Raw genomic sequence first — 24,659 nt, forward strand, 5'->3', positions numbered from 1 at the left:
TATGAAAAGGTATAGTCACCGGCATAATATCTGCCTCAGTGGAGCGTGAAAAAATATTGGACATGTCCTTCCTGTTCACCATTCGTCACCTGTCACTTGTACCAGATATTTATGCACGCTTGTTGTGTTAAGATATTGGTGCTAGTGACTGTACGTGAATCAGTTCGATTTGAGGATTTCAAAATAAATTGACGATCTGTCACTTAGTACTGCGCTAAATTTAAAATTAGCTACTGAAAAGAGCGACATCTAGTGTCGAGTAGATAAACTTGTTATGCGGAGGCGCCACTTTCTGCATAACGCCGTTTTTGACGTAATACAATTTTTCATCACACTTGCTCGTAAACAGTGTAACATTCAGGCTACCTTGGTTGCAACTCCCCATATAAAACCCTCGACCTTAATGTCTTGTCATGAAACCCGTGGTCGGTCGCATGAGTCATTGCCCGTACTGCATGGCGCGCTGCTACTGTCCGTGGCGTGCTGCACGTGCATGGCGCTACCAGGAGCGCAGCCTAAGGTATCGTCAATATTTGGAACAATTGTTTTTTCTTTTACTAATATAAAATTTTAATCTTTAAAAAAACCTTGTATGTCGCACGGGCGGTACTAGAATTACGAACATCGACTCATTCCAGCCCTCAGTCTTCGACTTCGGGCTTCTAATAGACTCGTTCGTAATTCCTTATTTACCGCCCCTAAGACACAATGTAATATTATTTTCTCAAACATGACATGAAATATTGCGGTTGCGTTACAAATAATAGGCCGGGAAGTATCGCGCTGCAGGCTTGCTAGCTAGTCTAGCGGCCTGCAAAGAGATTTCATACAAATTTCCCGCCCTCGGCCGGCAATGCGACCGTTTTTTGTTTCAACGCGAGCCGCCGCCAGCACCACCGCTCGCAGCCGCCGCGCCAGCAGCCACACAACACGGCGACCAGACTAGCGTCCCGTCAGCTTCATTTTTGTTTTTTTTTTTATTTCATGTCATGTTTCAGAAAAGCACTATACAAGCCTCGGCCGGAACGCGGGGTTGCCGGCCTCTCATCCCTATCCGGCCTCGCTACGAGCCGAGCCGTCTATATCTGCTTGGCCGGCAACCCCTACCTTCCCGGCCTCTACAGTAATGTACTATTACTGTTAGTACAGCAGTACTTATATTGAATAAGTTTAATCATAAGTCAATTTATGATATCTTCATTGTTTGAATGCAGACGCAGACAGACACCTATAGCTAATAGATTTACAAAGTATGCTTAACAGTCCATTTCTCTTTTGAAAGCGTGAGAACGTCTTTGCTATCTTCGTATGTGCCCGTGTTTCTTACTCCTTCACGCCAAAACAGCTGGACTTATTTGGATGGAATTTAGCAATCCAATAGGATGCCAATAAAACCACAGCTTCATTAAAACCTGCTCAGTTTATTAATCAACTTCAACCGCTGCTGTATATTCTTCAGCCGCTCCGTATTCGACAATACCTTCTTTTTATCGCCCCCCTCCCTTTCTTTATAACTCCCTTTATGCAAACGCCTCACCAGTTTCAACTCAAAGAACTTCTTCTTGCACCTCTCACACGTCAACCTAGTACCAATTTCACTGATATTCTCTAAAAACACGTATTGTATATTATGATTGTTTTTGACGAACATGCTGCATGTCTCGCATATTTTTATTGTAGACACGTTTGATACTTTATGGCACAAGCGTTGGTGTTCTTTTATCTCTATGGCCGTAGATACTAGATCACATTGCATGCACTTTGTTTCTATTAAGTGCTCTCTGATATGGTCCAGTCGTTCTTCGTCGGAGTCGAAACCTGAAAAAAACCATACTTAAATTATAAATGTGAAAGTGTGTGTGTTTGTATGTTTGTCCGTCTTTCACGGATTGACGTGATTTTTGGCATAGAGATAGCTTATGGGCCAGAGAGTGACATAGGCTACTTTTTATCCCGGAAAAATGTACAGTTCCCGAGGGAACAGCGCGCGATAACCTAGTTCCACGCGGACAAAGTCGCCGGCAAAAGCTAGTGAATTGAATAAATGAATGGAATGACAGACTAATACTTAAGGGGGCACCGATATTCTAGCGCAAATCAATTTTAGACATTCTATGCATTTGTGGATAGAGACAGGCAGGGGGGAAGCACGACGATTCAAAATAGGTTGGTAAGAACGCGCGCGTTTTTAGCCATTCCCTTTGTATTACTAAAACAAATACATTTCAAAATGTAACGTGTGTACGCGATAGAAATGCATGTTAACGGCGTGTGATACTCATAAGCGTATCAGCACTGTTTTTGACGCTCCGTGCATAGCACGCGACAGCGACGGTTGTTGAGAAACGTGCTAGCGGGCACAGTCTCATACAATACAAACTCTTTATTGTACACCAGAAATAATAAGCGATACAGAAAACAGGTACACAGAGAAAAAATGACAAGGTAAGCAATAGGCGGCCTTATCGCTTAAGAGCGATCTCTTCCGGGCAACCTTTTTTACAGAAAGAAGGAAGGACTAGTTTACAACAGGTGGTGCATCAAAAGTAGATCAGAAAATTAAAACGTAACAGAAATACATCTACGAATACATACATAATTATATCGCTTTGGGCTTAAAACCATTTATAAAATAACAGACTTTGAAAGCCATACTTAAAAACCTCACGCAACAGTGCGCCATCTAGTGAGTGAAAAAACGATAGCCCTCATTATGTTTGATCGCGCGTTCGTACGAGTAAAATTCGCGCGAACCTGGGATGATCGCGCATTCGCGTTCTATTAGGACGATGCCTAAGATCTTTTGTTACATGAATACAATAAACAAAAGCTTGTAAAATTACTCCATCCTTACCTTGATAACACAAATGGCAATACACCAACTCATGATAATTCTCCACATGCTTTGTATAACTATGGTACTTCAACCCGCACTTATTGCATGTTGTGTGCAAGCGCTGCTTATGGTTCCACAAGTCAGGAGAGTGCGTCAGCATATGCTGCTTCAGCTGCAGTCGGGATGTTGATATGAAACGCTCGCAGAACTCGCAAAGGAGCGGGCGGGATTTGCGGATTTTTATGTGCGACATATCGTGCTGGATTAGTTGGAACCTGGGAAAAGAATAGAGAATGTACATGCAATATACATTTTCGTTGGTGGTAGGCAGGTACAAATTGTTAAAATTGTTATATTGAAAATGTATTCATTTTGCTTGGCACTGTTTGTTTCGTTTTGTATTGTACATTTATATTTGTTTTTTTTAATAAGGTGATAATATTTGTTCTTGGCCCTCTGGGTTGTGGCAGAATATCAGTGTTTTGCTCCTATGAGCAATGTTGACCACTGAGCCATGACCCTTTGCACTACTGCAGCGCACACAAACAATTCAAAATTGTTTACATTTAAGTTAGGACGTTCTTTTTTTTCTTATTTATGTAATTTTGATTGTGTGTGTTTGCAGTAACAAATAAACGTTTTATCTATCTATCAATATAAGAATAAGAATATTTTATTAGCTATTCGCAAACACATTCACATAGACAGAAAAAGTAAGTAAAAAATAAATAAAGCAACTATTTGCGAAATCGCCAAGCAGTCCCTGCTCAATATATGTATTTTAAACAATAATAATAACCAAACAATAGAATTTTTCTTTCTATTTTTTTCTTTTGCAGGTGGTAAAAATTAAAGCAACCATTTGCGGATCGCTAACCATCCCTGCTCGCTAATCCTTTTTTTTTTTTTTTTCTTTCAATGGACTGTTTCTTTTTGCCTCAGAGGCTTGTGCAAGGTCCGCCCGGATTGCTATCACCATCTTGCTCGCTAATCCTGCCGTGAAGCAGCAGTGCGGCGTTGTGTTTCGGCGTGGAGAGTAAGACAGCCGGTGAAATTACTAGCACTTGAAGTATCCCATTATAGGCCTCTAGGTTGGCAACGCATCTGCAATACCCCTGGTGTTGCAGATGTTTATGATCGGTGGAGATCTCTTACCATCAGGAGAACCACATGCTCGTCTGCCAACCAGTCGAATAAAAAAAATACAAACTCACCTAGTACCAAAAATTTGTTGACATCTCTTACACCTGTACATGCCCGGTTGCACAAGCTCTTCAAAATGTGTGCTTGGTGTAAACTCTTCTGTTTCATCATCACTTAATTCCACTGTATAAACAGTTTCAGACTCAGTATCAACAGATACCTCTGTGACTGCTTTAGGATCAGCTACATCTGCATTGTCTGTATGAACCCAAGGTTCATCAAACAGATTCATATTAACTTTACATTCTTTAGTCAAATCATTTAACAGACCGACACTAGCATCAACATTTATATTGTCAATATCATCTTCGAATCTCAGTCTGCTTCTTATTTTACTTTCTACAACTTCTTTATTGGAATCTTCTTTAGTCTTTATTAAATCCTTATTCATTTTTATATCAATCAGATTGATTGTGACATCATTTAGTTTTGATATCGCTTCACTTTTGTCAACTTTAGCCTTAACTAAATCATCTTTCATGCATCTTATATCAACTAAGTCTATCCTGACATCTTTTAGTTTTAGTTTATCTTCCATTTCTTCATTCTCATGCTTAGTTTTAGTTTTCTTATCTATGCTTTTGAGTTTTATATTATGTTTCTGTTTCATGTGATGTTTTAGATCCTTTTTTGATATGAAATAGAAGAGGCATTCCGTGCATTGGTGGATAGATTGCTTCAGGAGAGGGATGATTATGTGTTTTACATTGTGAATTAACATGTCATACCTGAAATCATGATTAAAATCATGAGTTGTTTTTTTGGGTCTGTTTATGGTGCCCCCAAGATGTGATGCCCTAAGCAATTTAATCATAATAAAAAGGGCTAATCCAGCACTAGCCAAACTTGGTGTAATACTTCAACTTTTTTTTTGTTTTTGGCAACCGGTCGCTTTAGGTTAGCAACCACTACTGCCAATGACTCCTGACAGCAGCACAAGTGTATATTGTTTGACCAGTTTTTAGAAAAACTGTTTCTAAACATTAGATGCTGTGAAGAAGCCGTGTAATACTTACTTATTTAAGAATACTTCATCACAGAATTCACACTGATGCACACTGTACGTCTTCAGTCCGTTAGCAGTGTTTGAACATGATGGTTTTTCCAAGAGCTTCAGGGGCACATTGTCCTCATCATCGTCACTGCTTATGGTGATCACTTCTAGCTTCCGTTTGTTACCCATTACTGCTGAAAGCTGGAAGTAAAAATGCAGTCAAAACTGTTTATAACAACATTTAACAGGACTACGGTAATATTTTTTTGACAGTTGGTTGTTATAGCCAGTGTTAGTTATATAATTGTTTGTACTTTTAAATAGTTTGTATTATTTGTAATGCATAACTTGTAAACAAACTATATATTGAATAAATCTCTTATTTTATGGTCCCAGGGTTAGGCAGAAATCATCCTGCCATCTTCTTATTGGACGCCCCCCTTGTCTGTTTCCATCTCTTGGGTACCAGTGTTACCTGCTTACTCCATTTGTCTGCTTTACAACGCAACATATGACCCGTCCATCCTTTCCCCAAATACTACATTTTAATTTTGTTTTTGTACCAAAATCTAATTGGAATTAAAGTAGTTGCCATGGTGCGAGATTTAACCCCGCATAAGTAGTAGGCCTTTGCCAAGCAGTGGGACGCCAACCCAGGCTATATAATATAAATAATAAGTGTGTACTAAAATTAAACAATTTTTGTTGCGACTGGGGAACACTACGACTCGAAAGCAATTGAACGGCAATTATATTAACGAGTCAATTGACTTTTAAAAGGTAAGGAAATACTTTATCAAAAGGGAATCAAAAGAAAAGTAAGCCAAATCCTCTAAATAATTTGAAATATGGAGGCGAAAGTAAATGAAAAATTATAGGGTGAAACGTACGTATATAGCTGCGTCCAATCCTTAATTTGGTTATAACTTATAATCATATTTTTTTCATGAAATCATAAACATTGCTCAAACCAATAAATAATAAATTAAAAATGGTTAAAATTACGCACAAATAATATATCAATCAAACATTTTTTATGCATTTTTATCGAGACCAAACAACAGAGCAATCAACACACGTAGTATCTCTTCTACTTCTATCAACAACCAAATTATCTATGCATTTAGTGTTGTTTGGGTAGGCGCGGTGCCGCTGAGTCGAAAACTTAAGCCGAACTTACACAACCTCGATTACCGCTCCCAACCGGTTAATTACGACACTAACAGTGCTTCTGGGGCGTTCTTAATCATGTTTAAACGTTTTAGATTGTATTCAGCCCTCTCCAATTATATATTTGTTGCGCTTGCGGTGGAGACGACCGGTTTTTTTTGCTCGGAGATGGCTCGCTAAGTTGTTTTTTAAAGAGGCAGGACGCAGGCTGCGGGACCGGGGATTAGACTCGCTCCGAGTCGTTCTTGATGCAAAGGCTATCTATCGCCGTTCAACGCGGCAACGCGGCAAGCGTGTTGGGCACCTTTGCGCCAGGAACGATTCGAGGCGGTCTTTTTTTTTTAAATAAAAATATTATTTAAGTTAGCTAGTAGATTTATTATTTAGTAGTATTTAGCTCTTAGGTATATGACTGTATTTTCTATAAGTTCATATTCTTTTAGATTGTTATGAGTTATGAATCATAATTTTTGTTATGGCATAAATAATGCCTTTAATCTGTCAAATGTCACGTCAGCTGGTAGTGGAACTTGAATTGAACTAGTGGAAGATTTTCTTTTTTTCAGATTTTTCTTATAGGAGTACCATAATAATTCAAAAGTAGACAATGGTAAATTAAAGAAGCTTTATTACAACATATACATTCCACTATTGGTTTATAACTGTTACTGAAATCAAAAACATAATATATACCGACAAGTTTACCTGTATTATTGTTATTTTAGGACTTAAAAACTTTCGCTGAGGATGATTTTGATCCTAAAAAATGGATCAACAGAGCTTGGAACACCAGTGGGAATCAAGAGAAAGAGGTATTTATTCCCTCTTTTGTTTTTTTTAGTAATTATATATAATTTTCCTGTAGTAATTATATTTAGTAAGTACATTGTTTTTCTTAAACTCAGGTTTTTGTCGCTAACACTGTGTCTAGACTGCAGATCTACATGAAACAACTCACCAACTCGCTAGATGAGACAACTACACAGGTAATTTCTTTAGTGGTTAGAGAACCCGACTATGAAGCTTGAGGTCACGGGTTCAATCCCCGGCCGGGGCAGATATTTGTATGAATATTACGAATATTTGTACTCGGGTCTTGGATTTTAAGTAATGTATATTTATTTATATAAGTATGTTTATCCGTTGCCTAGTATCCATATTACAAGCTTTGCTTAGTTTGGGACTAGGTCAATTGGTGTCAAGTGTCCCACTGTGTGTGTATGTGTGTTTATTTAAAGTAAACAAATGGGTCAATCAAAATGTTTAGTTTAAGCTTGTTGTTAACAAAATTTATCACTGATGTCCCCTGAGTTACGGGATAGAATAACAAAGTTGATTGACCCATAATTGACTGGTTTAGACGACCAGATGGCCTAGTGGTTAAAGCACCTGACTACGAAGCTTGAGGTCCCGGGTTCGATTCCCGTGTCGGGGCAGATATTTGTATGAAAATACGAATGTTTGTTCTCGGGTCTTGGGTGTTTAATATGTATTTAAGTATGTATCTATCTATATAATTATATTTATCCGTTGCTTAGTACCCATAACACAAGCTTTGCTAAGCTTACTTTGGGACTAGGTCAATTGGTGTGAATTGTCCCGTGATATTTATTTATTTATTATAAACTGTAATGCTGTAAGTTTTTAGTGGTTAAAAAATAATTAAAATAAATAAACCATGTACCGCAGATAGTAAACTCCATCCCCCGCGCGCTGCAAGACGCGGCATCCCTCCAGCTGGAGGGAGCTTTACTCCAGCAGCAGCTGGCGCGGCTCCAAGACAAAGTGCGCGGCGTCGAGGAGCAGACCGGACACTCTATACTGAGTCTACAGCGCATCGACCAGCTCAAGAGTCGGCTGGAGGTTGGTACAATGCTCCTTAAACATCTAAGTAAGTAAGCCATTTATTTGTGATGAGTCGCTCAACTTTTTCTTGTACCTTGGTTATGTCTCCTGGACAACTCTTGAAAACCATGAGTTTTTACGTTTTTTCAGTGGTTAAAATTCATCGAGCATACATTTTGTCGTAATTGGGTCGAAATTATTTTCGTTGTCTTGTTTTTGCTCCCGAAAAAAGAGTAAGTAGAAGCCTGCAGCGCATAGACCAGCCCAAGAGTCGTCTGAAGGTTGCTACGCTGCTCCTTAACTATATATACTCCATCCCCCGCACGCTACAAGACGCGGCGTCTCTCCAGCCTGTACCTTGTTGCCATGGTTATGTCTCCTGGGCAACTCTTGAAAACCATGAGTTTCTATATGTTTTCGGTAGTAGAAATTCATCGAGCGTACATTTTTGTCGTAGTTACAAGCCTATTATTAAATGGATTATCTCCTTAGCACTTTAGTAGCTTATATTATAATATAACAGTTAAAAAAAAACTCTGCCACTGTTGTCTCTTGGACAGCAGCACAACAAACAAGAAAAAGTTGATTGACCCTTGTTATTTTAGAACGCAGCCTCAGCCTTGCGGGAAGCGTACACTGACACTGTTGTCTCTTGGACAACGGGTCAACAAACAAGAAATAGATGATTGATCCTATATTGTTTTAGAATGCAACATCGGCATTGTGGGATGCGGACAAATGTCTAACACTGTTGTCTCTTGGACGACGGGCCAGAACAACAAACAAAAAAATTTCATTGATCCTTATTGTTTTAGAACGCGGCATCGGCATTGCGGGAAGCGGACAAATGGGCGGCGCTGGCGACCGCGCTCGAGGATGTGTTGGAGGCCGGCGTGCCGACGGAGGCCGAGGGGTTGGCCGCGTTGGCGGGACAGGTCGCCGCTCTCACCGCCAGTCTCGAGGTAGAATTGTGATGTTTATTAAGATTGGTTTTTTGGGAATCTTTTTGTATTTTTTATTTCAATTCCAAATTTTTACTTTTACGGTCATACGGTCTACGGTCTATGAAACATGGTATGTAGGAGAAATAAAATGCATTGACTTTCATATTCTTTAATAATGTAAGTTTAATTTTTCAAAACGTCCGGTTTCGGTTCCCCAGCTGAATACAAGTTTTTTTAAATGTATGAACGCAGTGTTTCTTGTTACTAAAACAATGACATGGTTCCTTAGAACAGATCTTAAAGAAAGAAAGAAAAGAAGAAAGAATATTTTATTCGTGACAAACATGAGACAATGGATAAAAGAAGTAAAAGAGAAAAAAAAAAAAATAAGTTATGCATGTCACGAATGGTCCCAATCAGCAATCTGCGGTCTTGCGAACGGCGCTGGTCTTCCTTTGAGACCATCTGGTCATCATACATTAAAAAAAAAACACAATAAAACAGTGAAACCGATACAATTTGAGTAATCTTCGTATGTCTTATAGTTTCAGACCTTCCATACCGATCTAAATGAGCCACCCTGCATACTAATATACCTGTATAATACTTTTCACCTCCCAGGTGTTGGCAGAGGCCCCAGACTATGAAAGCAAGCGGGTGCAACTGGAAGCCCTCTACAACCGGCTAGAAGCCGCGCTCTCGAGGGGCTTCCTTGCCGCCCTTCGCGCCCAGGACAAAGGTGGGGCTTGGGGCCACCGCCGGCCGCGGGGGACACACAAAATTCAAAAAGCTTAATCTACAATTAACTGATACAATTATCAAATAATTAATTATCAATTATCAAGTATTTCAAAGTTTGTTCATTGTATTTTCTTTTTTTTTGTACAATAAAGAGTTTCCCATACTTATACACAGAATACGGTATTTGACTATTTTGTATGTTTTTTATAAATTAAAACTTCACAATGCCTGTTATATAATAGAGAAATAATTTTTAAGCTACCTTTACAAATAACAAAGTTATAAAGGTTTGAAATTCAAGATTAGACAGAGAAAGACATACTGGCATGTGACGTCACACGCCAGTACCGCCATACTTGCTGCATAGAGAAAAGCGTTTGAGAAAGACACAGGTATATAGATTTTTTTCCAAATTAATTGAAGATTTAAGTTTTCTCTTCGCTAAAAACTGTCTGTATATCTATATTTTCATAATAATATTAAGATATGGCAAATTCAGAAGTTGTCAAATACCGTATTACTTTGTTCACTCGCGATTTTATGATAGCAACGTTTATGCAAGAAATGTGTGTTCATACAGTTCCTCCACCTCCACACTGTAAGAACACACAAATCACACAAACCCATCTAACACGATCACCACACTACACTGATGCGTTTCAAACTCAACCAGAGCTTATCTTCAGAGCAAGACAAGATGTTAGACTAACGTCTGGTGGCAGTGTGGTGGTGGTGACAGTGGTGGTGGAAGAAGTGCATAAGCATACATCTCTCGTATAGCCGTAGCAATCATTAGCAGAGGGCGGCGGGGTTTAGCTATTTTTACGTCTTTAATGTCAATGTAGTTGTCTTGTAGATATTAATATGGATACACCTTAAAAGAAATATTAAAATTATGATTGGTTTTTTGGAGTCTTTGTATTTTTTTTGTTTCAACTCCAAATTTTTTACTTTTACGGTCATGCCGTAAAACCATAATCTAAAATACAAACTGAGACATGGATGCACAGAAAAACCAGAAGAAGAGACCGCTCTTGAGAGCGACTGTGAACGGTTAGTTCCAAAAGAGTGTTACGTCTCTCGATGAGAGCGAAACATAGATGTCGCTAGTGCTGCTGCTTAAGTAGCGTAGTAGAACAAAGCAACCTGAAATATGGGTGCATAGGAGAAATTCGTGTCTGTACTCCTGTCCAGTGGTAGTGTAGGGGTATATGGCACGCAGCACGGAATGCTGAGGACCTGGGTTCGATTCCCAGCGCTGGTCTCTTTCTGGTTTTTCTGTGCATCCATGTCTCAGTTTGTATTTTCGAAATATTAAGAGACACCAAAACTTTATTAATTATGATTAAATTAAAATGAAAATGCATTACAAAATGAGTATTAAGCTACTAGTTTAAACTGTTTTCCCACTTAAGTGGAAAGCTGTGCAAAATAGATTAATTACATTCCGTAGGTTCTAATAAAACTCATTTGTTTTTTTTATATTTTTTTTTATTCGACTGGATGGCAAACGAGCAAGTGGGTCTCCTGATGGTAAGAGTTCAACACCGCCCATAAACACCTGCAACACCAAGGGTATTGCAGATGCGTTGCCAACCAAGAGGCCTAAGATGGGATACCTCAAGTGCCAGTAATTTCACCGGCTGTCTTACTCTCCACGCCGAAACACAACAGTGCAAGCACTGCTGCTTCACGGCAGGATTAGCGAGCAAGATGGTGGTAGCAATCCGGGCGGACCTTGCACAAGGTCCTACCACCTGCTGTTTTGATGGCGACGTAAAACTCGTAGCCGAAAGGCATCCTGAATAAAGTTATTACATTAGTTTATAATAAACTAGCTTTCGCCCGCGTGGAATTCGCTTATCGCGCGCTGTTCCCTCGGGAACTGCATTTTTCCGGGATAAAAAGTAGCCTATGTCACTCTCGGGCCCATAAACTATCTCTATGCCAAAAATCACGCCGATCCGTCGCTCCGTTTCGACGTGAAAGACGGACAAACATACACACAAACACTTTCGCATTTATAATATTAGTATGGATAAGACATGGGGCATTTACCATTGAATGACAAGGAGCGGCGTCTTTAGCCCATGTAGCGCGTGTGCAATAATTACTTCAGCGCCATCTAGGAAGCGCGCGGTCAAAATAGAATAGGTACAAAGCGCCCCTAACACTGCTGCGCCCGTGTGCAACGCACACCCTGCACTATAGATAAAGACGCCTGTGGACAAGGTATGTTATGTCCATGTTATGCAAAAACTGTAACCTTATGAGAGGTCGGCGCGGGTGAGCAAAGTAGGTAATGAGGGCTATCGTTTTTTGTCTCACTAGATGGCGCACTGTTGCGTGAGGTTTTTAAGTATGGCTTTCAAAGTCTGTTATTACGGGCGTGAAAACAAATTTTAGATTAAAATCATATTTAATACAACTTAAAACCGTACCATGAAAATATCGAGCATGCCACAGTGTTGCATAGTCCCCGTTTTGTTCGGAAAAAAGGGAGGACAAAGGTTTCCGAAAGACAAAACTGTCTCAAAACACAGACATTCATTGCCCCGGAACGCATATTTGCCATAATTAATTTCAGATATTACAAAATATTCACAAAATTTTTCTAATTATAAATAAACCCTCGTAGCTCACCCAAAAACTATGAGATTTGACATTTCGGAGACCTCACGCTACACTAGCGCCTCTAGCGGCGAATTCATACGCGATAGCCCTCATTGTTGTAGTTAGATCAATGACGATGATGTTTTTATTACAGAGCGTACATCGTGCTACGTGTGTCTGTACCGCGGCATGCGTCGTCTGCCGGAGGCGGGCCGCTGCTGGCGCCGCGCCGCCGCCGCCGCGCTCGCCGCACGCTGGCAAACGCAGGGCCCGGGGGGACTCGCGCGTCTGCTGGCTGGCCCGGCCTCCGCGTCACACCATGTGAGTGTCTTCGTTGTTAAATAAAGGCTATAGTTATTCAAATTAAAATACTTTGTTTTTATCGCATATGTTGACGTGACAGCTGTCTGAACGCTCCTCTCTCGTATCAAATTATTGTACGCATTACATTGCTGCTCGAAAATATTTAAATAATTAATTACGCTCTGGTAGTTAATACTACATTAACAATTTGTTTTGATATCGGTTCACAGCACATAAATCTTCGTCTGGATCCAGTTTGAGGTAGTATCAAAAATACACGCTGTATATGTCAATCTAGTCTAGTCTAATCCATTTGTTCCAGTTGGAGTGGCTGACTAATGTCCTGCAGTCGGAGACGCCGTTGGCTGACCTGGTGCAGCTCTACACGGAACTGCTCCAATCCCTGGACCCCACGCCTTCGAAGGTAACCCTCGAGCCTTCAAACTTTTTGCGAAACTCGGTGCACCACTCCATTTCTGAATGAAAGATAATACAATTTACATCATCATCTCAGCCTATAATGTCCAACTAAATGAGAGACCTTGGGCCGTGGTTCCCACGCGTTCCCGGTGCGGATCGGGAACTTCACACACACCATTGAATTGCTTCGCAGGAATGTGCAGGTGTCCTCACGATATTTTCCTTCACCTTAAAGCTCGTGGTAAATTTCAAATGTAATATAATCATAATTTTTTAGTTTTTATTGATTGATTTTTGATTTTATATAAAATAAAAAATAATAAAACAATATGTAGAAACTTCTTTGTTTGTGGCTGTTTACCACCCGATTGCCTAGGTCTTAGACGAAAATTTTACTTTATGCACTAGAGCATAAAAAGTCATTTTATGTCGCCTAGATCCAGCATATCCACGAACTTTATGATATGAGAAGTGAAAAGGTCATTTTATGTCGTCTATATTGTGCATATACGCAGTTAACGAGCATGAGAAGTGAAAAACTTGTTAATAAACTTGCGCAGGTGGTATCAGCGAGCCTGAAGCTGTGCTCGGACCCTGAGGAGGGCATCAACATGTTGGCGGACGTGCGCGCCGACTGCGACAAGTTCGTGGCCGGCATACGGCAGGTGCTGGACGACCACGACACTGGCAAGAACAGAGGTACCTGTGCTTTTCGCCGGTAAAGTGAGACGAGGCGAGACGAAGCGAGGCGTGACGATAGTTGAAATTTATATGGCAAAATTTCAATTTTCTTTTAGCGCATCATGTACAGTCACCAGCACCAATATCTGACACAACAAGCGTGCATAAATATCTGATACGACTCTATTTCTAGGGCCGGAAGGACGTGTCAGATATTTTTGCACGCTCCGCTGTGGCAGATATTAATGCTGGTGACTGTACGAATACAAAAATCTTTGTTTTGCTTAGAAATGTGGTACAAAAGTTGGTGTTGCGCTGGCCAATCCACGGTCTCAATTCGAGAACTTTCCGGCCCCAACGGCCATCTGCTCTCCGTGCCTATTTCTAAGGCCTATCGTGAAGCCAATCAAAGAGCTAATCAATAACATAATTTTCATCACACTTTCTCGTAAACAGTGTCCCAGTTTTTCTTTTACAAATATACAATTTTATTCGCAAATGTGATGGAAAAGAATTGTATATCGCACGGGCGGTGATAGAATTACGGGCATCGACTCATTAAAGCCCCCAGTCTCCGACTTCGGGCTTCTAATAGACTCTCGTTCGTAATTCCTTATTTACCGCCCTAAAGACACAATGTACTATTCCTTGTCAGAGACAGTACCCCCGGCGGTGCTAATGGACTTAGGACGCGCGGCGTACTCATCACTGCGGGAGTCGCTGCCCAAGTACACGGACTTACAGAAACAGCTGCTGCTTAGCTACCTGGATGACACACAGTTGCAACAGGTGTGTGGAACTAGACCAGGGTTCCTTAAACTTTTTGCACTCGCGGACCACTTCCACAATGAGGGCTATCGTTTTTTGTCTTTCTAGATGGCGCCACTGTTGCGTGAGGTTTTAAAGTGCGGCTTTCAAAGTCTTATTACGGGCGTGAAAACAAAGTTTAGTTTAAAATCATATTTAATACATCTTAAAACCGTACCATAAAAATATCGAGCAACCACAGTGTTGCGTAGTCCCGTTTTGTTCGGAAAAAAAGGGAGGAAAAAGGTTTCCGAAAGACAAAACTGGTTACAAACAAAGATTGGTTTAGACTTGAGTGTAGTTTATTTACGTTAAATCGGACTTCTGTAGTATGAATAAGTATTTGGTAAAAATTTCATTTTTAATGCAAGCTTTTTTTGCTGACTGTACTTTTTGTTGACTGTACTTGTTTTGTCACCCAAACTACATTTGCATACCGGATTTCAAGTCGATGCCATTAACCGTTGAAGAGTTCCGTCCTGCGGAGACGATCCTGGCCGGATTACCAGGACGGAACTACCAGATTATTGTATTGTCACGCAATTTACACAAGTATGCCAAATTTCAAGACAATCCGGCTACTAGAAGTGGGTCAAATTTAACTTGCAAGACTTGACCCGCACATACAAGATACATTGCAAGTCAAATAAAAGCTTTGAAAAAAAATTTGTACTTAGTACGGGAAACGAACTCGGTCTTTTTGTATAAATAATGATTATTTCGTATTCCAGGAGGACATTCTAGAGCAGTCCCGCGCGATCCTGTCGGTCGCGGAGCGCTGTGCTAGCTGGCTGGACGCGGCGGCCGTCCGGGGGAGCGGCGTCGCCGGCGCCGCCGCGCGCCCGTACCTCGCGCCCGCCGTGCAGGTACGTAATCTATGGGTTTCTATATGTTTTCTATGATTAAAATTTTTCGAGCGTACATTTTTGTTGTGGGGTCAATCAACTTTTTAGTGTTGTTATTCTGTCCCGTGACCCAGGAGACAACAGTGATAAACTTTGTTAGAAAAATGTGTGCAATGTATATAATACTAGCATGCTTAGGAGATGAGCCACAAAGGAATTGCCTTAAAACTGTCACGACTCGTAACTTTTTGTGGATTTGTAATAATAATTTTAATGAGTGACCCAGGAGACGTCACCATGGCAACCAGTTACACTGAAAAGCTGTTTGACCCTGTAGTGTGTAGTAGACTATCTCCTAAGCACATTAGTAGCATATATTAGAACAGGTTTTTTTTTGTGAAATTCTGTTACTGTTGTCTCTTGGTCAACGGGAGAAAACAACAAGAAAAAGATTTTTGTTCTAATTATCGAATAGTAAACTGATGGTATAGTTTGGATTGAATGGTATTGTTATGGTATAGGATGGTGGTAGTTTTTTTTTTGACATTCATAAGTGCTTGTTATAGCCTAAATTGAATAAAGATATTTTGACTTTGACTTTGACTTTGATGTTGGATTGGCGATTTGTGATTCCTGTTGTTTAAAGCCAGTTCCCCCACAGGCGTTCTTCGCAGCCCTATCCGCCCTGATCTCCACGCACAGCCGCCGCATCGAGGCCGAAGTGACTTCCAGCCGGGGCTCCGCTGGCGTGCTGAGCGCGGCCTGCCCCGCCGCCCTGACGCTGGAGCGGGCCGCCGCCGCCGCCCTGGAGGCTGCTAGCCGCCCCGACCCTCCACAACCAGGTAAGTAGTAAGAAATCTATTTGTTTCTAAAGTCATGGCTTCATATGACGATAATCGGAAGAGAAAGAGAGTGTGCGAGAGAGAGAATGAATGAGAGAGTGAGAGAAATAGAGAACAAATGCTTATTAGAGTCATGAAATTTGACATGGTTGTTTTTAATGTAACGTCAATGAAAACCATGATTTAACCTATGCATCCTATCCTGTCGTGTCACCAAGTAACTTAGTTTTAGTGCTAGTTTTAGTCTTATCTACTTATTTTATTATTGTAAGGTGGTGGTACTTATGGAGCCAAAATAAATCTCTCTTTCTTTCTTTCTAATTTTCGGGAATCGGGAATTCCCACGGGAATTTTTAAAAATCCCGACATTTCAATTCAGCTGTTGAATTGTGTGTTTTTGTATTTCGAATCGGCTTGCTTGGATTCTGTTCTGATAAATTGTCAATTGTCCCATGATATATTATTTTTATATGGTGTTTGGTTTGCAGAGCAACCGTCCGACCCGCTGTCCGACCTGCCGTCCCTGGTGGGGGGGGAGGCGCGGGCGGAGCCCCCCGGCGCGGGGGCGGGCGCCGCCCTGCGCCGCGCCGCGCAGCAGCTGCGGGCGCTCGCGCGGAGGATCGTGTGGGGGCCCATCGACATGCAGCTCGGTGAGACTGACACACATCAAATCGAGATTAGAATACGATCGAGCACATGTGTCGTTTTTAGGGTTCCGTAGCCAAAATGGCAAAAACGGAACCCATATAGTTTCGCCATGTCTGTCTGTCCGTGCGCGGCTTTGCTCAGGGACTAACAATGATAGAAAGCTGTAATTTTGCACGGATATATATGTAAACTATGCCGACAAAATGGTACCATCAGCCAAATAAGTGGTCTACCAATTTTTAAACAAGTTCCTATCAAATGAATATGTCGCTAAAGTCGAACTTTCAAGTTGACAGACACGTCTATTGGCATTATTGTTTTATGAGATGCAAACGATTATCAACTTTAGGGTGGTAGACCACATATTTGGCTGATGGTACAATAAAAAATAATAAATAATTTTTTTGAGTACCTCCAAAAGTGGGGGTGATTTTTTTTTCTCATCCAACCTTGTAGTGTTGGGTATCGTTGGATAGGTCTTTTAAAACAGTTAGGGGGTTCTTAAGATGATTTTTCGATTCAGTGATGTTTTTGCAAAATATTCAACTTAAAAGTGCAAATTTTCATTAATATCGAGCGTCCGCGCGTAAACCGGTGTCTGAGAAAATTTGAAAAAATTCAGGATGGTAGTAAGTATATCAAACTTACAAGAAAAACTATAACGGTTAAGTTTTCTTGAAAATTATTAGTAGTTCAAGAGTAAATAGCAGCCTAAGTTATAAAATATACCTAAACTTGGAATATACCGTAGAAAATAAGAAATCCTTAGAAAAATATAACTTAATTTTTCGTAATGGCTACGGAACCCTATTTCGGGCGTACGACACGCTCTTGGCCGGTTTTTGAATTGTCCAGTCCAGTACAGTGTCCAGGTTTATTTTACGCATATTTTAAGCTTTATTTTACGTTTTTTGTGGTTAAAGTACCTTACGGTATATAAATATGGTCAAGATACTGGCTTGCAGTTTTTCTTTCGAGCGAAATTTTCCATTAAAACTTTTTGTTGGGTTAAAAGAAAAAAAGCGAATATACGTGGGGCTTTCTTTATCCGGTAAACTAACCAATTCGATATTAAAGTGCACATGTCCGCCCAGCTATTGACAAGATTTCATATTTCTAAGACTATAATTTGATTCGTTCTCTGTATTCTGTTTGGAAAGAGAAAAACGCTGATATTTTTAAAATTTCGCTACAACTATTAATTAATTTATTAAAAAAAATTTAAGATGTGCTTATTCTAAAAGGGCATAACTCCAAAACTACGACACAATAGATCCATTACTTTTGTCTAGTCTCTTAACAAAAAGATCACGTAAAAATTATGACAGCTCCTTTTTCTGGTGATAAAGGCAAAGAAACATATCTATTCTGTGGTAGTGTTGGCAAATTCAGACATATTTTTTAAAAAAATTGTATTTTTTTTAATATGGAGAAATCAATTATAATAAATATTTTCCCATGTTCAGGAGGCAAAACTCTTTCGATTCCTGTAGTAATTAACAGATGTTAAAAAAATTAAATCTTGTCAATTATTATGGTATGGTTCCAGACAAGATGCCGTCGCTCGGCGTATGGAGCAACAACGACGCGCTCTCCTCTGATTTACCTGACTTCGCGCTTTCGCCGCAGGAGTACATCACTGAGGTGGGTACAATACAACAGAATACAATACAAATACAACACAATCATCATCATCATCTCAGCCGTAGGACGTCTTCGGTTGGCAGCGGCCTGCTTCCACCGTGAACCCGCGGCTTTAACCAGGTCATCCGTCCATCTCGTTGGTGGACGTCCTACGCTGCGCTTGCCGATCCGCGGTCTCCACGTAGAAGAACAAGGGTCACTGACATAGCCAAGCGAATTAGCTTGTTGAAGTAACAATGTAGGACGTCTACTGTTTGTTGGACATAGGCCTCCAGTTGCTTCGGTTGGCAGCGGCCTGCTTCCACCGTGAACCCGCGGCTTTAACCAGGTCATCCGTCCATCTCGTTGGTGGACGTCCTACGCTACGCTTGCCAATCCGCGGTCTCCACGTAGAAGAACAAGGGTCACTGACATAGCCAAGCGAATTAGCTTGTTGAAGTAACAATGGGCGGGCCATATAGCACGGAGGACAGATGGCTGGGTGGAGACCGCGGACAACGCAATACAATACAAATATTCTATTATATTATTATTATTATTCTATTATTATATTTTGTTCCTTTCGTTTGTTGTTTAACTTACCTACTTTGTTTACTTTGTGCATAATATTTTCTAATAAGTGTAGTCATATCAGTGAAAACTTTACTGGCTCATGATTTACCTGCATGTATACTAGCTTCATGTATGATTGTATTGCTGTTTGTTTTCCTCAATAAAGAAAAATAAATAAAATAAATAAATACTACACACGTTTTATACGGACACAAAATATTTTAATGTTTTAATGTTTATTTGGGCACAAACGGTACATGGTTCTTAAAAATAAACAAATTACAATTTACATAAACCAATAAAGCTGCCACCACTTACTGATTCATTTAAGTAAAAGTAAAATGAACGGGAAACAAAACTGAAAACAGGTTTGTTGGCTAAACACAAATACGGTTAGCAGTTAATTGAACAAAATTAAATTAACTATTTAAAGATGAAACTGCAAAATTGTAAAATCATCATCATCATCATCCCAGCCTATATACGTCCCACTGCTGGGCACAGGCCTCCTCTCAGAACAAGAGGGCTTGGGCCATAGTTCCCACGCGGGCCCAGTGCGGATTGGGAACTTCACACGCACCATTGAATTTCTTCGCAGGTTAGTGCAGGTTTCCTCACGATGTTTTCCTTCACCGCAAAGCTCGTGGTAAATTTCAAATGTAATTCCGCACATGAATTTCGAAAAACTCAGAGGTGCTAGCCGGGGTTTGAACCCACGACCCTCTGTTTGAGAGGCGATAGGTCAAACCACTAGGCCACCACGGCTTCAAATTCAAATTCAAATTGTAAAATGAATGCTATTAATCCAAAAGGGACAGAATGCCACTTTTGAACTTAACTAAGGATAAATGAAATACATCTACTTGACAGAAACTAGTATTATGGGCTTTACAGGCTCTGTTAATATAAGAGTTAGATTTATATTTTTTCTTTGTGACGGGGACATGAAATAATTTATTGAAAGTTCGTGTGTTCAAACGGGAAGCTTTAAAACCTAATCTACTTAACAGATAATGCAGGGTGTTATCGCTTAAAAGCGATATCTTCCAGAACATTTGCTTACAGGAACTAGTATGGTAATTATGTCAAATGTACATTCACGAGTGTTAATTTGGGACCCATTTTGTGAAGAAATCCTTTGAATTGTCATACAAAATGACAGAATTCGATCTTAAGTGGGTACCAAAAACAATATGTCATGGACTAGTATAATAATAAAAAAAGCATAACACTTATTATGATTGGTTTTTTGGAGTCTTTTTGTATTTTTTATTTCAACTCCAAATTTGTTACTTTTGTTAATTTGTTACTGGGTTCGATTCCCTTGCTGGTGTCTTTTTCTGGTTTTTCTGTGCATCCATGTCTCAGTTTGTATTTTCGATATGGTTTCACGGGATACCCGTAAAAGTAACAAATTTGGAGTTGAAATAAAAAATACAAAAAGACTCCAAAAAACCAATCATAATTTGATTGCTTAGTAGCGACATCTCTTGTCTGGGTGAGCGGTTGGTTCCGAAAGAGTGTGACGTCTGTCGACGCCACATAGATGTCGCTAGTGCTGCTGCTTAAGTAACATAGTAGAAATAAGCAACCTGAGATATGTATGCATAGGAAAAATTCGTGTCTAGATTCCTGTCCAGCAGTGGTGTAGGGGTTATAGCACGCAGCACGGAATGCTGAGGACCTGGGTTCGATTCCCAGTGCTGGTTTTTGGAATCTTTTTGTATTTCTTATTAAAAAATACAAAAAGATTCCAAAAAACCAATCTTAATTTGATTGCTTAGAAACGATATCTCTTGTCCGGGTGAGCGGTTAGTTCCAAAGGAATGCCGAAAAAAAAAGTTTGAGGGCTTACGGCATAGATGTCGCTAGCGTCGCTGCTTAAGTGACTAAGTAAGAAACACAAGCTGAGATATGAGGTGGCATAGGGAAATTCGTGTCGGTACCGTTGACCATCAGTGGTGTAGCGGTATACCACGCGGTACGGAATACCGAGGACCTGGGTTCGATTCCCAGTGATGGTCTTATTTTTCTGTTTTTTCTGTGCATCTATATTTCAGTTTGTATTTTCAATTTCGGTTTTACGGGATGACCGTAAAAGTAAAAATTTGGAATTGAAATAAAAAATACAAAAAGATTCCAAAAAACCAATCATAACACTTATGTAAATGTGGCATAATAAAAAAACCATTTAACTACTTAAGGGAGCGCCGAGTTTCCAAATAAAGATTTATTTATTTCATTCATACATAACTGAGCTACTTTTGTTCTGCTACTTTTTAAATATATGACCACTGTTCATTTTTTTTTAATACGGATAAAATGTAGTTTTCAATGTATGCGATACAATACTAAACTGACGGCACATTGATAAACGTTTATCTTAGAGATGTCAAATAAATGTCAAAAATTATTACAAGCCCCCGTACCAAGAGAGCGATAACACCGCTATGTCCTATAGACTGATTTAAAAATTAAACTTTGAGGATCAATTAATGTAGCAAAACAAAAGTACTTAGCTTAGTTTAGTGGAAAAAACCGAAAAAAAAAAACCATTTGTTTTGTTACAGATCGGGCAGTACTTGATGACGCTGCCCCAACATCTGGAGATGCATTTGTCAGAGAAGCAAGCACCCTTGCAGTTCCTGGCCGAGGTATTTGTATAGGTAGCGCCACCAGAGTTGAGGTGACGCACACGAAAACATGCCATACCGTGTGCGTCACCTCAACTCTGGTGGCGCTACATTATTGTCATTGTTGTATTATTATTGTCATTACAATGACAGCGGGATTTTGACATTCACTCATTCAGTTCATTCATTCTCCTTTTGTACAATCAGTTCTTATGTAGCTGTGTGTGTCACTTTAACTCTCGTGCCTTTGCACCAAAGAGTTTACATACAGTCAACTATACGACCAAGCTACGACAAAAAAATTGGAAAACCCCCGACTTTGTCACTTCAAAGTTCAATATCTCAAACACGGCTAAACTGGTTTTGATTAAACATGTCTAAGAACCAGTGGGCGGACGACGGATGCAATTTACGTCAAAATCATGTCGAACAATATACGTTACATGGATATGACTACAATTGGTTTAAAAGAAGAGAACATGGTTGAAAAGTAGTTGGATAATTTTATTGTTGTAGTAAATAAGTAGGGTAGATTGAGCTCTGCTGCTTTTGCAGTTTGGAAAATACGGCAGCTAACCGATGTGGCGACGGCACGGTTGGTGTATTTTGCTTACTTTAATAGCATTATTTCGTACGGCCTTATTTTATGGGGATCTGCTGCAGACATTGAGTCAATTTTTATCTTACAAAAGAGAGCAATTAGAGCAATTTATAATTTGAAGACGCGTGAATCTTTAAGATCTTTTTTTTAAGGAAACAGATATCCTAACCCTGCCGTCGCTTTATGTTTTTGAAATAATCATGTATGTTAGGAAGAACATATGTGGTTTCCCCACTAACGTCGATAAGCCAAAGGCTACTAGAAACACGGAAGCTTAAAGTTCCATCTTACAGACTGGTTAAACCAAAAAGTCTTTTCTGGGAAATTGCATACGTTTTTATAATAAAATTCCAAAAAATATTATAAATGAAACGGATACAAAATTCAGATCTATTGTCAAGAAGACATTAATATCAAAGGCGTATTATAAAGTTAATGATTATATCATGGACAGGGATATTTGGAAATAATTCCGATCCGCATTAGCGATCCCTTCAAATAGCGAACCTACTGTGTTAAAAAATAAAGTAGTGTTAAATACTTGTGATGTATACATATCATTTAATAATATTTATTGTAAATCTGTTTAAAAAAAATATATACCTCGTTAAGTTTTCTTGCCGGATTCTTCTCAGCAGAGGTTTTTCCGAACCGGTGGTAGTTTTTTTTTGACATTCATAGTGCTTGTTATAGCCTAAATTGAATAAAGATATATTCGACTTTGACTTTGAATCGTATTTTTTTCTATTACATATTTTCAGTGCATTCCTTTATAGTTCACTATCCACTTATGTAGGGGAAAAGTACCTCTTTACATCTACAGATGTAAGTGGTACGTATTTGTAAAGTGATACTTCATCATTATTAGGAAGATTATCACCACCACTCAAATTTCTATACATTTTTACACAAAAATATTAATCGAAGTTTAATAAAAGTCTTGTCCATCTTATGATTTCGTCACCATATTGCATCCTCATCCGCCCTTTACTAAGAACCATCGCTAGAAAACCTGATTTCAAATAAAAAAACCGCATTCAAATCGGTCCACCCGTTTAAAAACTACGGTGCTACAGACACGCACATAGAGGTCAAACTTATAACACCCCCAAGATATCAAGAAATTTGCAAAAATATGTATACATGACTTTATGCACTTAACATAAAGGCCGTGTATACATATTTTTGCAAATTTGGCCGTGTCGATAACTCTGTCGTTAACTGTGCAAGCTTTGTTTAGTTTGGGACTAGGTCAATTGGTGTCAAGTGTCCCATGATATGTGTTATTTTTTATTATTAGTACCTGGGCGACCGAGCTTTTTGCGTTTTAAAACTCGATAATAAGCGTTTCCCCAGAGATAAGACTCAGCTAGATCGATTTGTCATCCCCGAAAACCCCTACATACCAATTTTATCGAAATCGTTGGAGCCGTTTCCGAGATCCCGAAATATGTATATATATATTATATATATTATATATATTTATATTATTACACACATAGGTATATATAAGAATATTGCTTGTTTAAAGGTATTAGATAGATTTTGTAACATAATTTCAGATCTGCACGCACACTTGCGAGTTGTACGCGGAGCGCATACTGAACATCCGCAACATGGACGCGCTCGGCACGCGGCGCTGCCTCACCGACATCGGTGAGTTTGCTCTCCGAACCAATTTATCATCCTCATCACCATATTAGCTATTGGACCGTCCACTGTTGGACATATACACACACGCACACACACAAACATAACGCCTGTATTCCCAAATGGGGTAGGCAGAAACGTTACCGCTTCGGAGCCACTTAATAATATCTATGTATGTATAATGCCAATATCTATGTATGTATAATGTTAAAAACTTAAAAGCCGTGGTGGCCTAGTGTTTGAACCTATCGCCTCTCAAGCAGAGGGTCGGTGTGTGTTCAACCCCGGCTCGCACCTCTGAGTTTTTCGGAATTCATGTGCGGAATTACATTTGAAATTCACCAAGAGCTTTGCGGTGAAGGAAAACATCGTGAGGAAACCTCCACAAACCTGCGAAGCAATTCAATGGTGCGTGTGAAGTTCCCAATCCGCACCGGGCCCGCGTGGGAACTATGGCCCAAGCCCTCTTGTTCTGAGAGGAGGCCTGTGCCCAGCAGTGGGACGTATATAGGCTAGGCTGGCTGGGATGTATAATGCCAAGATAAATAGAAGCTTGTAAAAACTCAGAAGTACGAGGTTAGGTTTACCATAAAAAAAAACATTTAAAAAATGACCTCTAAATCCTTTGAAGAAGTGTCTCAAAAACTGGCTTATAGACGGATGATTTTACTCTGTAGAAGAATTTTT

The 24,659-nt window shown here is 39.8% G+C and overlaps 2 protein-coding genes across 2 annotated transcripts; one reads left to right on the forward strand and one right to left on the reverse strand.

Moving 5' to 3' along the window:
- Positions 1-1,401: 1,401 nt before the first annotated feature.
- LOC141442752 (uncharacterized) lies at positions 1,402-6,161 on the reverse strand. Its single transcript, XM_074107844.1, has 5 exons — positions 5,924-6,161; positions 5,056-5,234; positions 4,051-4,767; positions 2,855-3,111; positions 1,402-1,818 (listed from the first exon to the last, which is right to left on the reverse strand). The coding sequence occupies exons 2-5, from the start codon at positions 5,220-5,222 to the stop codon at positions 1,406-1,408; spliced, it is 1,554 nt and encodes a 517-aa protein (XP_073963945.1). The 5' UTR covers positions 5,223-5,234; positions 5,924-6,161; the 3' UTR covers positions 1,402-1,405.
- A 546-nt stretch (positions 6,162-6,707) lies between these two features.
- Positions 6,708-23,978, forward strand: Cog7 (conserved oligomeric Golgi complex subunit 7; the record flags this gene model as incomplete). Its single annotated transcript, XM_074107818.1, is given in 16 exon segments — positions 6,708-6,813; positions 6,929-7,015; positions 7,109-7,189; positions 7,893-8,066; positions 8,864-9,010; positions 9,614-9,731; positions 12,501-12,667; positions 12,972-13,073; positions 13,630-13,768; positions 14,406-14,539; positions 15,289-15,423; positions 16,064-16,244; positions 16,733-16,894; positions 18,442-18,536; positions 21,659-21,742; positions 23,885-23,978. Coding segments are annotated over 16 exon segments (1,903 nt in total), but the record flags the coding sequence as incomplete, so codon positions are not given.
- Between the last annotated feature and the right edge of the window lie 681 nt (positions 23,979-24,659).

This window comes from Choristoneura fumiferana, chromosome 26 (genome assembly GCF_025370935.1).
Source record: "Choristoneura fumiferana chromosome 26, NRCan_CFum_1, whole genome shotgun sequence".
NCBI lineage: Eukaryota > Metazoa > Arthropoda > Insecta > Lepidoptera > Tortricidae > Choristoneura > Choristoneura fumiferana.